Raw genomic sequence first — 13895 nt, forward strand, 5'->3', positions numbered from 1 at the left:
TTAGGTCGCATATATAAAACATTTAGGTGGGTGTAGTGTGGATGGTGGAGGGAGGGTTAATTTACACACAAATAATCTCTCTGTTTACATAAAAACGTCCAGGGTAATAACAAAATTGACTTTCACGTGATTACAGTCCGGCAATTTCATTGGTTGTTGACAAGATACAGGCACAAGTATTTAAAAAATAAATATAATGGACCCTCAGGTTAAAAACAACTTATATAAACCAGATTCTAAAAATTTATTCTGTGATAAAAATAGATGGTTACGATACAATGAGGCCATAAAACATATTATCTAACAATAATATTTCACTTTCATTTTTCTTGTCTAAAGTTTCGCAATAATTTTTGTAGTTCTATACACTGTCAATTTTTTAAGTTGTTCAATACATTTTCACAGTTTTGTAAGTTATTGTTTATCACCACTTTTGATAAGAATTACAAATCTTTTAATCAAAATAAAACTATTTATATCAAATATATCGATGATGAAATTACATAAGTATTCACAATGGAATGCAATATCAAGTTTCGCTATTTTCTTCGCAAAAAGGTATTCTTATTTTTCATAACATAATTGATGATCTTAAAGTTCCATAATGTAAATTGCAATAAATTCTTTATTTTTTTTTTAAGCAAAATTAAACAACTTTTATTTTTTAAACAAAGAGTTTATCTGTCACTTTTCGAATATGTTTAACAGTATCCTTTCCTAGAATCATGTCTGCTGCCTTCTCAGCGATCATGATCGTTGGAGCGTTTGTTGTTCCGGAAGGAGCAGAGCGCATGACGGAAGCGTCAACCACTCTTAAATTCTCTATCCCCTTTACTCTAAAAAACGAAAAAGACAAACAAAACATTTGCATTCGTTTTGATCTAATAGTTATACTTTTAATGATAAAAATGATTTTGTCTTTATATCATATTATGAAATAAGATTATAATATTTAGATTTACAGACCTAAGCTGTGGATCAGCAACTGCCTTGGGGTCGTCTGACGCCCCCATTTTGCAAGTGGATGTTGGATGAAACATTGTTTGCGTGTAATACTTGATTCTACAGACCCAGTACTCCTCTGAGGGATAAGGCAGTTCTTGACAGGCAGGAAGATGCTCCTGATAAGGGTCTAATGGCGAGGCACCAACAGTTTGGAATGCTTTTGTCTCTGCCAGTTTAAGAACGTGGTTTATTCCTATAAAACCCAAAATAAAGCCTTAGTCTTTGTAAACTTTGTTAATTATTATTCCTGATATTGATCTGGAAAATTATATACTAGTATATTACTATGACAAATATTTTTCATCATATATATTCGATATCGCCATAATGACTTGATTTCAGAATAATCAACTTGGATTTTCACTGTCTCCATTGTTCTCACACTGTTTTATTACCTTTCAATAGCGCCTTAAGGTCATCAGGGTGATCCAAGTAGTTAGGGTCTATGAGAGGCGGATCTAAGGGATCACTACTCTGCAGTTGAATTGTTCCCCGACTCTTTGGATGTAGAAGCACAACGAATGACATAAAGGAATTCCCAGCGTTGTTCATCGCTTTACTGCAAGATTGCTTCATTGTGTCCTTTGTCTGAAATAACATGCATTTGATAATTACTTGTAAATTGACCAACTTGCAGAAAATTCTTGTTTATTATGGTTCAATGATGAATTTTGTTGACGAGTAAATTCGGATGTTGGATGCATGAATTGCCTTCCACTATGACACAAATGTAATTGTTAAAAGGTCGACCTATTTGATAATATTTTTGATGATAAGTAAATATTTAAAAAAAAACCCTCTAAATATATAGACAATATGTATCAAATGTAGGTGATGTTTAGAGTAAAATGTTAATATACAAGCACCTTTCCTTTTCCCCATGACTCGAACTGATATTCAGAACACACCAAAAATTAGGGTAATGATTTGTCTTTTTGGATTTGCGTACTCGTATGATGTAAAACGTATGAATTAAAATACATATATTTTACAATTTTAAACGTACCTCTTGATTCTTTTCAAAAATGTTTGGAAAGGCTATCAGAAAGAAAGGAAAAGAATTGAGACTATGAAATGTTATTTGAGTGAACGGGGGTAGGTTATCCTCTTCTGCTAGAAATGCACCTGCCTCCAAATGAGTTTTACTGAAAGGCCCTGTAGAGTAATTAAAATTCATTTCAGGTAACTGAAAATCAATGACATGTTATTTTTTGTTTTTATTTAGGTACTATAGACATTGCGATAAAAGTATGCTAGTCTTGATAGCTCAAATATATTTAGTCATCAAGAAAATGTTTGTAATCTAATTAAAAAGGTCTTCCGTTTCCAACGGAAGACCTAATTGTTTTCGTACGGTTTCTTTTTCCCTATTATTATTAAGGTCTTCTGTTTTCCAACGGAAGACCTTATTGTTTTCGTTCGGTTTCTTTTCCCCAATTATTATTTTTTTTCTTACAAAATGTGTGCAGGCGATTTCTCAAAAATGGCCGATTTTCATGAAACTTTCAGATCTAATAGATATTTATACAAACTTAATATACATTTTTTTCATTTTGATGACGTCATTTCTGTTCTTGAGATAATGACGTTTTAGAAATTTTCAGAGGGTCGGCTTGTCCAGGGATCTCCTCCTTAACGGTAAAAGATATTGAGTTCAAAATTTCAGGGATTGTTAACAAGAGATTGTAGATGTGCTATTTGGCATTTATATTTGTCATGCTCAAAAGGCAATAAAGCTCGCCTAGTCCCGAAAATTGAGACTGAAAAAACATCGTAATTTTTCATGGTTTTCTTTGTTTATCTCTTTTTGAAAAATATTTTGTTAACACATGTAATGTAAAAAAAGTTTATATTTACAAGACCTTTCATTTGATATCAAGAAAAAGGGGTTTGTTTCTCAAATAAGGGGACCAAATGGCCCTAAACTCTGTAGCCGTTTACTGAGGGATATTTGGTGAAATGTTATAGACCAGAGGTAAACAAGTTTAATCTTTTCTATCTTAATTGGAAGAAATGCAAGTATTTAAAAAAACAATGTAAGAGAACTTATAAAAAGCAATACAAAAAAGCATTAGTACTTCACTCCTTTTTCCATATCATGTTTTGTTGTCGAAAATCAAAGTCATTGATGTCATATGTCCTTCTAATAATCGAACGGAAGATCTCCTCGTTGCTCGCAACGAGATCGTGTCTAGTTGATCAATTTTGTATAAAATATTTTCTACCTGATTTATTAGCAATGTATTGCTTTAGATGATCATCAAATTCAGAGCAGTTATACGCCGACGAGCTGTTATCTTTGAAAGAAATCGGTACCATTACATGGTTTTCCAAGTTTTGTCCTACAGGCAAATCTTTCACAACATTTATCTATAAAGAGTAGAAGTAACATTATTCTTTTTCTATAAAAAAAGGCTTAAAAAGGCTTAAAAAGAATTACCTGTATTATAATTATTCAAATAATACGTTGTTCTCACATTTTAAAATACAGATTGGTATCGAATGATGTTTGCCTTTATTTTTATATTTTCATGTTATAAAATGTTTTCTCCTTACTCCTTTTGATTGCAGATGCGCTTGTGGTCCAATGCCAGACATCATTAGAATTTGAGGACTTTTGATACCTCCGGCAGACAGAATAACTTCCTTTCGTGCCATCATCCGGTATGTTGTTTGATCTCGTATAACTTCAACTCCAACAGCCTTGTTTTTATCTACCAAAATCTAAAGTTTCTGCTGTTTGGGTAAATAGAGGTTTGATATATGCATCGAATTCCAATTGACTAAAGCTCATTTCTTCTCTATTCATTAAAAATTACCTTGGTGACGTATGTATTTGTTGACACGTGAAGGTTTGGGCGGTCCGCTGCAGGATCTAAGAACGCTTTGGCGGTGCTCCATCTCTCTCCATTTCTGGTCGTTTCTTGTCCATGGTAGAATCCTGTAGGTTACAGTATCAATAAATTACCCCCAATCGTCTCTTTTAGTTAACGTAAAGTATTTCATACTCAAAAAAATTAGTTTCATGCAAGATACTCATTGTCAACGAACACTTTTTGAAATATAATGTAAATGTTAATGTATTTTTACATAAATGTTTATACCTTTTATCCCCACGCGCAACTTGTTGTGAAGGGGATATAGCATCGCTGCTGTGCGTGTGTGTGCCCATTTCAGCCCTTTTAGCAAGATTATAAAAAACCTTCGCATGCATGTTTATCAAACTTCGTACACTTCATAAACATTTTGAAGGACAAACCGTATTTATTTTCAATGAATTATGTAATATATTGCTTAAAATATCATTTAAATTTAAACGCTAAGAAATTTAATGTACGACTTCCGGTTTGTGAAAATAAACATTTGAGATCAACAACTTGATATTTTGTAAAACAAGCAGCCGTCTGAGCAGAATTTCGGGCTACTAGTATATTAAACAAATTACTTAGAGAAGAAAACGATTAACCTGGAATTTATTTTATGTGAATTGCTGAAGATACGTCCCCTTTTTAAAATATTGGGGTTTAAACTATCCCATGTTTACTCGAATTTTCTCATAGAGCAGACTATAAATCGCCAGATCTTAGCTACGTTTCATTTTCAAAATGAAACTTAAATTTTGCTTACACTGATTGTCTAGATGCGTAATGTATGTCACTAGATAAAGAGAATTTATAAAACTATATTACTAAAGTTTAACACGTTTGTGGTGTGTTTTCGCTAGAATAATATTTGGTCCTTTCAATTGCATGTTTATTCTAAATCATGCATTTCCCCGCACATTATTTTCTTTTTGCGAGGGGATGCTACGCTTTGCAGTGCCCTTGTTAAACCTGTTTGTGAATTCAATTTTGAATATTATTAGAAGTTGCAAGTATTTATTATTGTATGCTTTTTTTTTACATTTGCACCACCCAGTTGAGATCCTGAGGTATATTGTGAACAAGTGATTCTTCATTCATTTGGTTTACCTATTTGTGTTTCTCCATTACAGTCCACCTTGGAATATCCCAACTCCTCATATCCTCGTTGGTAAACGTCAGTCATTGTTGTTGCAGTCCCCGAACTGACAGTCAAGAGCCCGCCTACACTGCGGTAGGCTGTAAAAGTTATTTATATTTTTTCACTTTTTATTCAATACTAAATATAAATGTAGCAAAAATTGAACCAGTTTTATTTAAGGTATCTAAGTGCATATCAGCCAGACACTATTTCATGTATTTTCTATCAAATTTTGGTTTTTTGAATGCTAGATAGTAAGGGTATTAGTTTAGTTATTTTTAAAATAGTTTTTCTTTTGTTTGCTTGTCTGGCAAACTGTTCATGATCTACATATCAGATACAAATTAATGTCAAATTATTCAGGTGCTTAAACACAAACAAAAATCAACCATCCTTCTTTCTCATTTCAAGGTCTGTCAATATTTAAAACAAACCCAACAATACAACTGCACCAATTGATTCATAAAAGCTGATAATTTAGATAACATTATAAATAAGCACAGGAAAGCAAGTTTTTCGTTTCATGAAACAATTTTCTTCTTACGTGAGTCTTTCAATTCTGGTATTTGAACATCCTCAGATTTAATGAAATACGGCAATACATCCTTATAACTCCATCCTGTTGCACCTTCCTTTTCCCAGGCGTCGAAGTCATGGCGGCTACCCCGTATGTGATGCATGTAGTTTATAGAACCTGAGCCCCCTAGCACTCGACCACTGGACAAAGTACCCCTCTGTGAAAATACATGTATCAACAGGTCATTGATCCACATTTGGAAAATTTCTATTATATTATCAAAACACTGTAATTGTTTTGAAGATATTATTTTAACATGAATATGTCCAACATTTAGTTTGTGGGTAAATTTCCGTTACATTTGTCCAGTGATATAAAATTACTGAGCCTGAAAAGTAAGGGGGATAATCACGTTGTGTTAGTTTATCCAAACCACACAAATTGCATAATACACCAATAAAGAATGGCATCTTTGCTAAGGACCTAAAATAGGGTTCGTGGAATTCGATTAGTAGGGAATTTGCTGCTCATTTAATGAAAGCATGCCAAATTCCGCTGTAATCAATGACGTTGCCATTGCTGTATGGAATAATGGATATATATAATCCCAAATTATCCCAAATATCTAGTATTACTTGAATATGAAACAACTTGCATTTATTTGGGGTTTTCTGTCAAAAGATATATATAATATTTGAATTGTTTTTTCAAAAAATCAATACTAACAATATTTTGTGCTTAAGATACAATGAGTTAAGTTGAGGCTTGACTGCCATTTTCATTACATTTTTATGGCACGATTCTATGCAGTAATTAATGCGTTTTGAATTCAAGTTTTATTATTGAATGCGGAGAATATATGATTAAAACTTCAAACATGTTCTCAAGGTAGAGTGATTACAAATGGATCGTGTAATGTCTTATGATGACATTAGCACTCAACACATCAATGTAGTGTTGACTTCAAGAAAAAAAGCTAATAAACGGTCGTTGGGAGTTAATTAGATTTAGAAGCGAAATTGCAGAAACCTGTTTACCGAGATATATAATTGATTCATCTACATATACCTTTTAATTTAATTCCATACTTCTTCAATTCAATGCAGAAATGCGCTAGTGACTTATTTTATTGAAAAGCTGCGTTATTATAAAATTCCAAAGTAAATCATATAATTACTAATTACTACCCTTGTTAAGCGTAACAAATATCCTGTTAAAAAGGACGATTGCTCAGTATATTTGATCGAATTAGTTCTAGGATTAGAATGACTTAAACATTATTGAATTGAATAAAATTATGTATCAAGTCAAAATTTATATTAAAAACCCCAGATGTAGCATTATTTGCACCAGTTGAAATCTCCACTAACAAGATGTAGATCTTGTTCAGAATATTTCAAAATGGCGGACTATCGCGGTTGATACTTTTAATATGCAAGAGATCTTGATATTAATTAAAACTCATACTTTGTCTCTTGATCCTAAGAAAGAATTCTTCTGGGGAACAGTGATGAATTTCCAGTCGTATTTGCTTGAATTCGCAAATACAACTGCTAGTGGTATTTGCATTAGTTTATCATCATGAACGGAATCTCCTGCTTCGATGAGAAGTATGGATGACAGGGGGTCTTTTGAAAGTCTGTTGGCGAGGACGCACCCAGCTGTTCCTGCTCCGACTACGAAATTAAAAACACATCCAAATAATTAAAAAAATTAGTATAATTATTTTCTTCTTAGCAACAAAAATATTTGGAAATATGTATGATTATTAAGATTTATTACAAACAAATTCATTTTTCCTGCCACTTATTGCTTCAGTTAAGAAATATGTTGCTAATGTGATTCTAGTATTCAGTCTTTATTTCAGCAGAAATGTTATCCTATCAAGAAACTTTTAAAATAACGGAAAACTAAATAAGTTTAATGTACAAGCTTAAAGAATTACCTATCACGTAGTCGTATGAACCTTTTATCGGGGCAAATGTTTCTTTATTTGGGAAAATGATGTAAATGCACAAGTAAACAACGAATGCCAATATCACCACCAAAGTGCTGCAAATCAAGCCTCCACATCGCCCTCTAGCAAACCGATCACTAAAAGTGAAAAAATTCTAATCATAAATGTTTAATATTTATTTTGTATTATTAAAACTCCTCAATAACCTTTGATTAAACGTATTACAAAATAAAATATAGGTCAACATTTATAACGCTTACCTTTTTAATGATGAATAACTTCCAATCATGGCACGCCAAATTGATTTCACAAAATTGTGCTTATCATAATCAATGTTTCATACGTTCGAATACTGCAGGGGTTTTTATTTTCATGAACAGCGGTAAAATTTAAAAAGTTGATATTTTCCCCAAAAAGTGAGATTTTTTGGGTCATTTTCAAGTCGAACGCATGCTATAATTCCCTATCCATAAGTTATTTAGAAGACAGAACTTAGGCAGAACTTTTCCCAGGTGTGTGGAGGACCCTTAACAAATCATTATATTTGACAAATGAAAGATATATAATGGGTATCCTGTTGACCACCTATCTTCCTTATCACTAACAAAATAATTTGTAAATAAGCTAGATATAGCTTCACGGTCTAAAATGTAGGTTTATTGACTGTTAACTATAATTAACAACGCTTTTGTACATGTATATTTCTTATCTGTAAACCGTTGATAACGTAATAATCTAAGATTTACAAATGTGCACTGTGATAAACACTTAAAACGATTATTATACCCGCACTTTCTAAAGAAAGTTCGGGTATATTGTTGTTACCCTGTTCCGTCCCTCAGTCCGTCCGTCTGTCACGTTTTACTTTCTCAAACTGCTCTTACATCTTATAAACCAGCAAACTGAACTCTTGGAGTTTGATTTTGGGTATCATGTTGTTTTGCAAAAAGGTTTCAAAAACTCTCCTGTTAGTCCTGGGGGTCAAATAATTGGTAAAAAATGACGTTTTTTCACAAAAAAACCTTCTTCCTCGAACTCCTACATTTTCAACAGTAGACAAATCATCTCTTGGAATATGTTTTAGGGTACCCTATAGATGCGCAATAGGTTTCGGAATTTTCAATTTTGTCCTGGGGGTCATTTAATGGCTGAAAAATGACGATTTTTTTAAAACAAAAAACTGGTTTCAAAAACGTCATTTTTTGGCACTAGCCAAATGATCTTCTAGAATATGATTGGGGTGTCATATTGAAGTGTGATCAGGTTCCAGAATTTTTTTTTTATTAAGGAGATCAGTGGGCAACAAAAATTGACGTTTTTTGCAAAAAAGTGTGGTTCCAAGAACTCCTCTTACAACTTTTGGAGTAGCTACGTCATCTCTTGGGGTATAATTGGGGCTGTCCTATAGATGAGCAATAAGGTTTTATAAATTTAAATTACATCGAGGGAGTAAAAAAGTAGCAGAAAATAGACTTTTATCAATAAAAAAAACCCCCATAGATCCAAGAGCTCCTCTTATGATTTAATGGATAGACACATCATATCTTGCGATATGATAGGGACTGTTCTATAGATGTGCAGTAAGGTTTTAAAAATTTAAATTTCATCCAGGGAGTCAAAAAGTAGCAGAAAATAGACGTTTATCACTTCAAAAAAACATAGATCCTAGAACTCCTTTTATGATTTAATGGATAGACGCATCATATCTTGGGATATGATAGGAACTGTTCTATAGATGTGCATTACGGTTTTGAAAAATTAAATTTAACCCCGAGGCCCATTACCTGCAGTAAGGTTTTAAAAATTTAAATTTCATCCAGGGAGTCAAAAAGTAGCAGAAAATAGACGTTTATCACTTCAAAAAAACATAGATCCTAGAACTCCTTTTATGATTTAATGGATAGACGCATCATATGTTGGGATATGATAGGAACTGTTCTATAGATGTGCATTACGGTTTTGAAAAATTAAATTTAACCCCGAGGCCCATTACCTGCGTATCTTTTGATGCCCTTTAAGGATCAAGAATATATATGGTTAAGGGGTGGGGATCTCAACCGTTTTCGAGATATTCATGCACTTCCTGTTCGAGGGGGGTCATGACCACCCCCGGAGCCCATGACCTACATACCGTTTGATGCCCCTGGACACAAAGAACAAGAATATATATGGTTTAAGGGTGGGGATCTCAACTGTTTTGAAGATATTAAGGGAATTGCTGTTTGAGGGGGTCAGGACTACCCACAGGGCCCATGACCTACATAACATTTGATGCCCCTTGACATCAGAAACATGAATATATATGGTTTAGGGGTCATGTTTATAACAGTTTCTGAGATGTATGGTAATTTCAAATTCCGGGGGAGGGGGGGGGGGTGGGGATGACCCCAGGGGTCAGATCTAATAAGCCCTATATATTGCCAGTAACAGTCAATATATGATTATGAAAACCCTATATTATTATCTTTGTCCTTTTTCAAGTTACCATTTACAATAGAGTCTACGATTCTTCCTACAAGGTTCAATGTTAGACCCCACACCATTTTGACCCCCCCCCCCGAAAAGTGATTGTCTAACCCAAAATGAGAAAAATCAAACCAGGGTGCACAACTAGATATGCAGGCCTCTCATATCCTAGAGTTTTGTACAATTCTGTTCAGCCATCTCTGAGAAACAAGTTCAGAGCGGGAAAGAAGAAGACGAAGAATAATAATACATGTATTAAGAACCGTACAAATACAATAAGTCTCCAAATTTCATTCGGGAGACTTAATAATAAAGATTAAATAGAGATAGGATCATCAAACATCAATGATTTAAAGATAATTGACAATTTCTGATTCTAAGGGGGTCATGATGACCCCTTAGGGTCATGACTAACATGCCATAATGATCTGATGCGCCATGACCTAAGGAGGAATAATATCTTTGGATTAAGGTGGGGATCTCAATGGTTTTTATGATATTTGATAATTTCAGGAAGAGCACTTGGGATCATGACCTACATACCATCTGTAATACCTTGAACAAAGAAACAACAATATAATATGTACATGATATATGATTCAATTTAAGAACCCAGATACATGTATAGATCAATCATTTATGTTTTGTAATACTTCCTATGTATATATATACATGTATAAGTTTGTGTTTAGTTCTATACTATTCATGTTCATGACTGTAGTATGGCTTAGTCTCATTTTAAATTACATTAAAAAAATTGTCAAATATATGACTTGGAACTGCCACCCCCAAACAAACTCAAATATAAACTGTTCCCCCCCCCCTTAATTGTCGAATGATCTATTAAAATCAAAATATAATTTGGGTGTCTAAAATTTTTATAAACTGGTAAAAAATGTTATTCTTAAAAAAAAATTAAATTACACCTTGTATAATTGACAGATGGTCTATTGAGATATGATCAGAGGTCATATATCTACCTTGGGATCAATAACTAGTATTAATTGACAAGTCGAAATTAATAACAATAAATGATTCAAATTATAAGTGTTTATACTCCACATTCACCCCACCCCCCCCCCCCCCAATCTAACCGGGTTCTAATGATTCAGTCTTCTTAATACATTCTTACATGTGTACAGTAGCAAATTTTAAATCATTTCTTGATTGCTTTTTCTCTCCTGATGCACATTAACATTTTGGAAATTGCTTAATTCATTTTTTAAGATATATAAACAAAATGTTATATGCATGTGTATTTGCCTATTTGGGGCAATTGTAAAGCAGTGTCATCATTAGGCTAGGAATTACCCACATGGATCAAACACTACATATGAATAAGATAAAATACTTTGTTATTTCTAGTTCAAGAATGTCAGAGTGTCTCCAAGGGGGCATAACCTATATACAATTTTACGCACAATGTCACAAAGAGCAAGAATTAATTATATGGTTTAGGGATGAGGATCTCAGATCTCAGATCTCAGATGTTAAAAAAAATATAGTGTATCATTTCCTATTTCATAAAGGCGGGGGGGGGGGGGGGTTAAAGACAACAGCGGGGGGTCATTAATGTACTTTACACCATTTGATGCATCATAATGACATTAGAAGATATTTTGTATTTTCCTGTTTCGTGGGGTCAGAACAGTCCTATAAGGTCATGACCTACATTGTATTTGATGCATTATAATACATTAAGAAAGAAATACTCCTTCCTTCCTATTATAACTGATATAAAATAATAAGTATCTACACTTACTTACATGTAATACACAAATTTGATACAAAATTGTTTATACAGGGTCAATATAGGGTCAACTCAATAGTGCAAGTCTGACAAATGAAAAAAAGTAACTTTTGCAATTGAAATGACAGAAACTTTACAAATGCGATAGGATAGGTAACGATGATAAGCTTATTTAAATATTAAAAGATGATGATACAGTATGCTGTCAAAGGGAGATCACATTTAGAAAGAGAAAGTAGAACTTATGTATGCTGGCATGTCATTATATTGTGCTACTGCTACTACATGTAATATGCTTACCTATATCAACATCATAATGCTAATCCAATTAAAACACAATAATGAATTCCTTTAGCTGATCTTATCTAATCATTTTCTGCATATGGAAAACACATAACGTGAACCCAACTAATCGAAGAGCTGGGTAAAACTAGTACCCGCTAATGAGACCTGCAGACCTGTGTTGTGTACGTAACTTCAGACAAAGATCAGTTATTTGTAACATGCATGTTTTTTTTATGACCTATTCTTTAAATCCACTTGCACTATTTTATTAGGTAAATAAAAGCTTTAAGGTGGTGCAGGACACCGTATACTTCCTATTGAGATAAACAATAAAGTATATAAAATATCAATTAAATATTTACCCCCGAAATAATTTTACCTAACATTGAAGCGCAATGGGTTAGAGCGTTTACATGTCTGTAAGAGCATTGGGGTCCAAGGTGTATTTTTGGATTGATATAAATGAATTTTCATGGGGGGGTCTGGTCCCCTCACTCCCACCCCTTCTCTAAATCTGTGCACACGATGATGTACATATAGGCACACAGAATCAAATCTAAAACCGGCAACCGCCACGGGGAGGGGGCAAAATTTAATTTTTAATTTTGTTTGTAATAATTATATAGACCATTATACTTTCTATGACATGATATGTTAAGATTATTGATTAATTGAAAATTCACTGCAAACAGTTCAACCCAAAATTGCACATAAAGTGCTGCTCATGTGTATTATAAAATGGGAAGGGATCTCATCCTTCTGTAAAAAAAAAGCATAATTTTTAAATGTATTACCGGAGCTTGCATGTGGACTTCATTTTTAATTAAACTGGTACAAAACAGTGTTATTTAGGGGCAAACGCTTGGTGCGGGTATTACTGTCTAATGACAGCATCTAGTTTGGAATTGCAAACCATGGATTATCGGAAAAATATAGCTTCACGACTTCTGAAACTATGATTAATAACTTTTAGCTATAGTTAATGCATGTAAATTGTTCCTTTTCAAAAAAAATACCAGCTTTAGAATAATAGTATTTGTGAAGACATTTTTAAAATTAGATTACATTATTTATTACATGTAATTTGAATGATATACTCGACAGCATTTCACCAGTATTTAATATCTATCAAATGTTTAACAACATATACACAGACTGCAATGAACATTTTTTTTAAAACTTCGAAAGAGATCCATATTAACTGGGAGTGATGGGATTAATTTAAATAATCATTGAACAAGAATGTATCATGAATACTAGTAGCTGATTTTGATGAAGTCTGCTTATATTTGACCCTCTGTCTGCCAAACAGTTATAAGCTCAACGACATATAGGCTGCATTTTAACCATAATGGATTCTAGGATTGCCTGTGTACTACTATTTCACCAAATTTTAAGTAAAATGGGGTACGACCAATTCTCTCCTGCCTAAATCTGCCAATGCAACTTTCTTTTTCAATAGAAACGCCCGATAAACTGACGTTGTAATTTTTGACCATTTTGATCAATGTCCCACAAGTGATTGTAGTTTTCATAACTTATGGATTAGTATACTACATGTGTATATAAATTTATGATAAACCTTACCGCAACGAATCTAGAAACTCCATGTGAATGTTTTTGTCGTTTCTACCACAGTTGAGTAAACACCGCTTCTCGGTATATAGCTAGTAATGAAGTCAAGTTAAATAAGACAGCTGAACTCGTTTCTAATATAGGCCATTTAACAATGACGGACGATATGAACCAGCTAAAGTTTCGTCCTTATTATGTAACGCCCCGCATGTAACATCTTGCTAGAAAATAGCACGAATTTGCAATAATTATAATCCTCCCTTTCAATTATAAATCATTGTCAACTGCACTGTACATGTAACATAATTCTGTTTAAAAATCTAGTTTAACTATATTGA

General features: G+C 33.2%; 1 protein-coding gene across 2 annotated transcripts; it reads right to left on the minus strand.

The window, feature by feature from the left end:
* Positions 1 to 230: 230 nt before the first annotated feature.
* Positions 231 to 13714, minus strand: LOC117691951 (alcohol dehydrogenase [acceptor]-like). Of its 2 annotated transcripts, none has more exons than XM_066071284.1 (12): positions 13570 to 13714; positions 7470 to 7618; positions 6992 to 7200; positions 5552 to 5741; positions 4977 to 5105; positions 3825 to 3946; positions 3562 to 3729; positions 3231 to 3375; positions 2012 to 2160; positions 1401 to 1593; positions 967 to 1198; positions 231 to 836 (listed from the first exon to the last, which is right to left on the minus strand). In XM_066071284.1, the coding sequence occupies exons 1-12, from the start codon at positions 13590 to 13592 to the stop codon at positions 665 to 667; spliced, it is 1881 nt and encodes a 626-aa protein (XP_065927356.1). In that variant the 5' UTR covers positions 13593 to 13714; the 3' UTR covers positions 231 to 664. The 2 variants fall into 2 exon arrangements, with proteins under 2 accessions (XP_065927356.1, XP_065927355.1); XM_066071283.1 differs by lacking the exon at positions 13570 to 13714 and adding an exon at positions 7742 to 8636.
* Positions 13715 to 13895: the final 181 nt, after the last annotated feature.

The sequence above is a fragment of the Magallana gigas genome, chromosome 9 (assembly GCF_963853765.1).
Source record: "Magallana gigas chromosome 9, xbMagGiga1.1, whole genome shotgun sequence".
In the NCBI taxonomy this organism is placed as follows: Eukaryota; Metazoa; Mollusca; class Bivalvia; order Ostreida; family Ostreidae; genus Magallana; species Magallana gigas.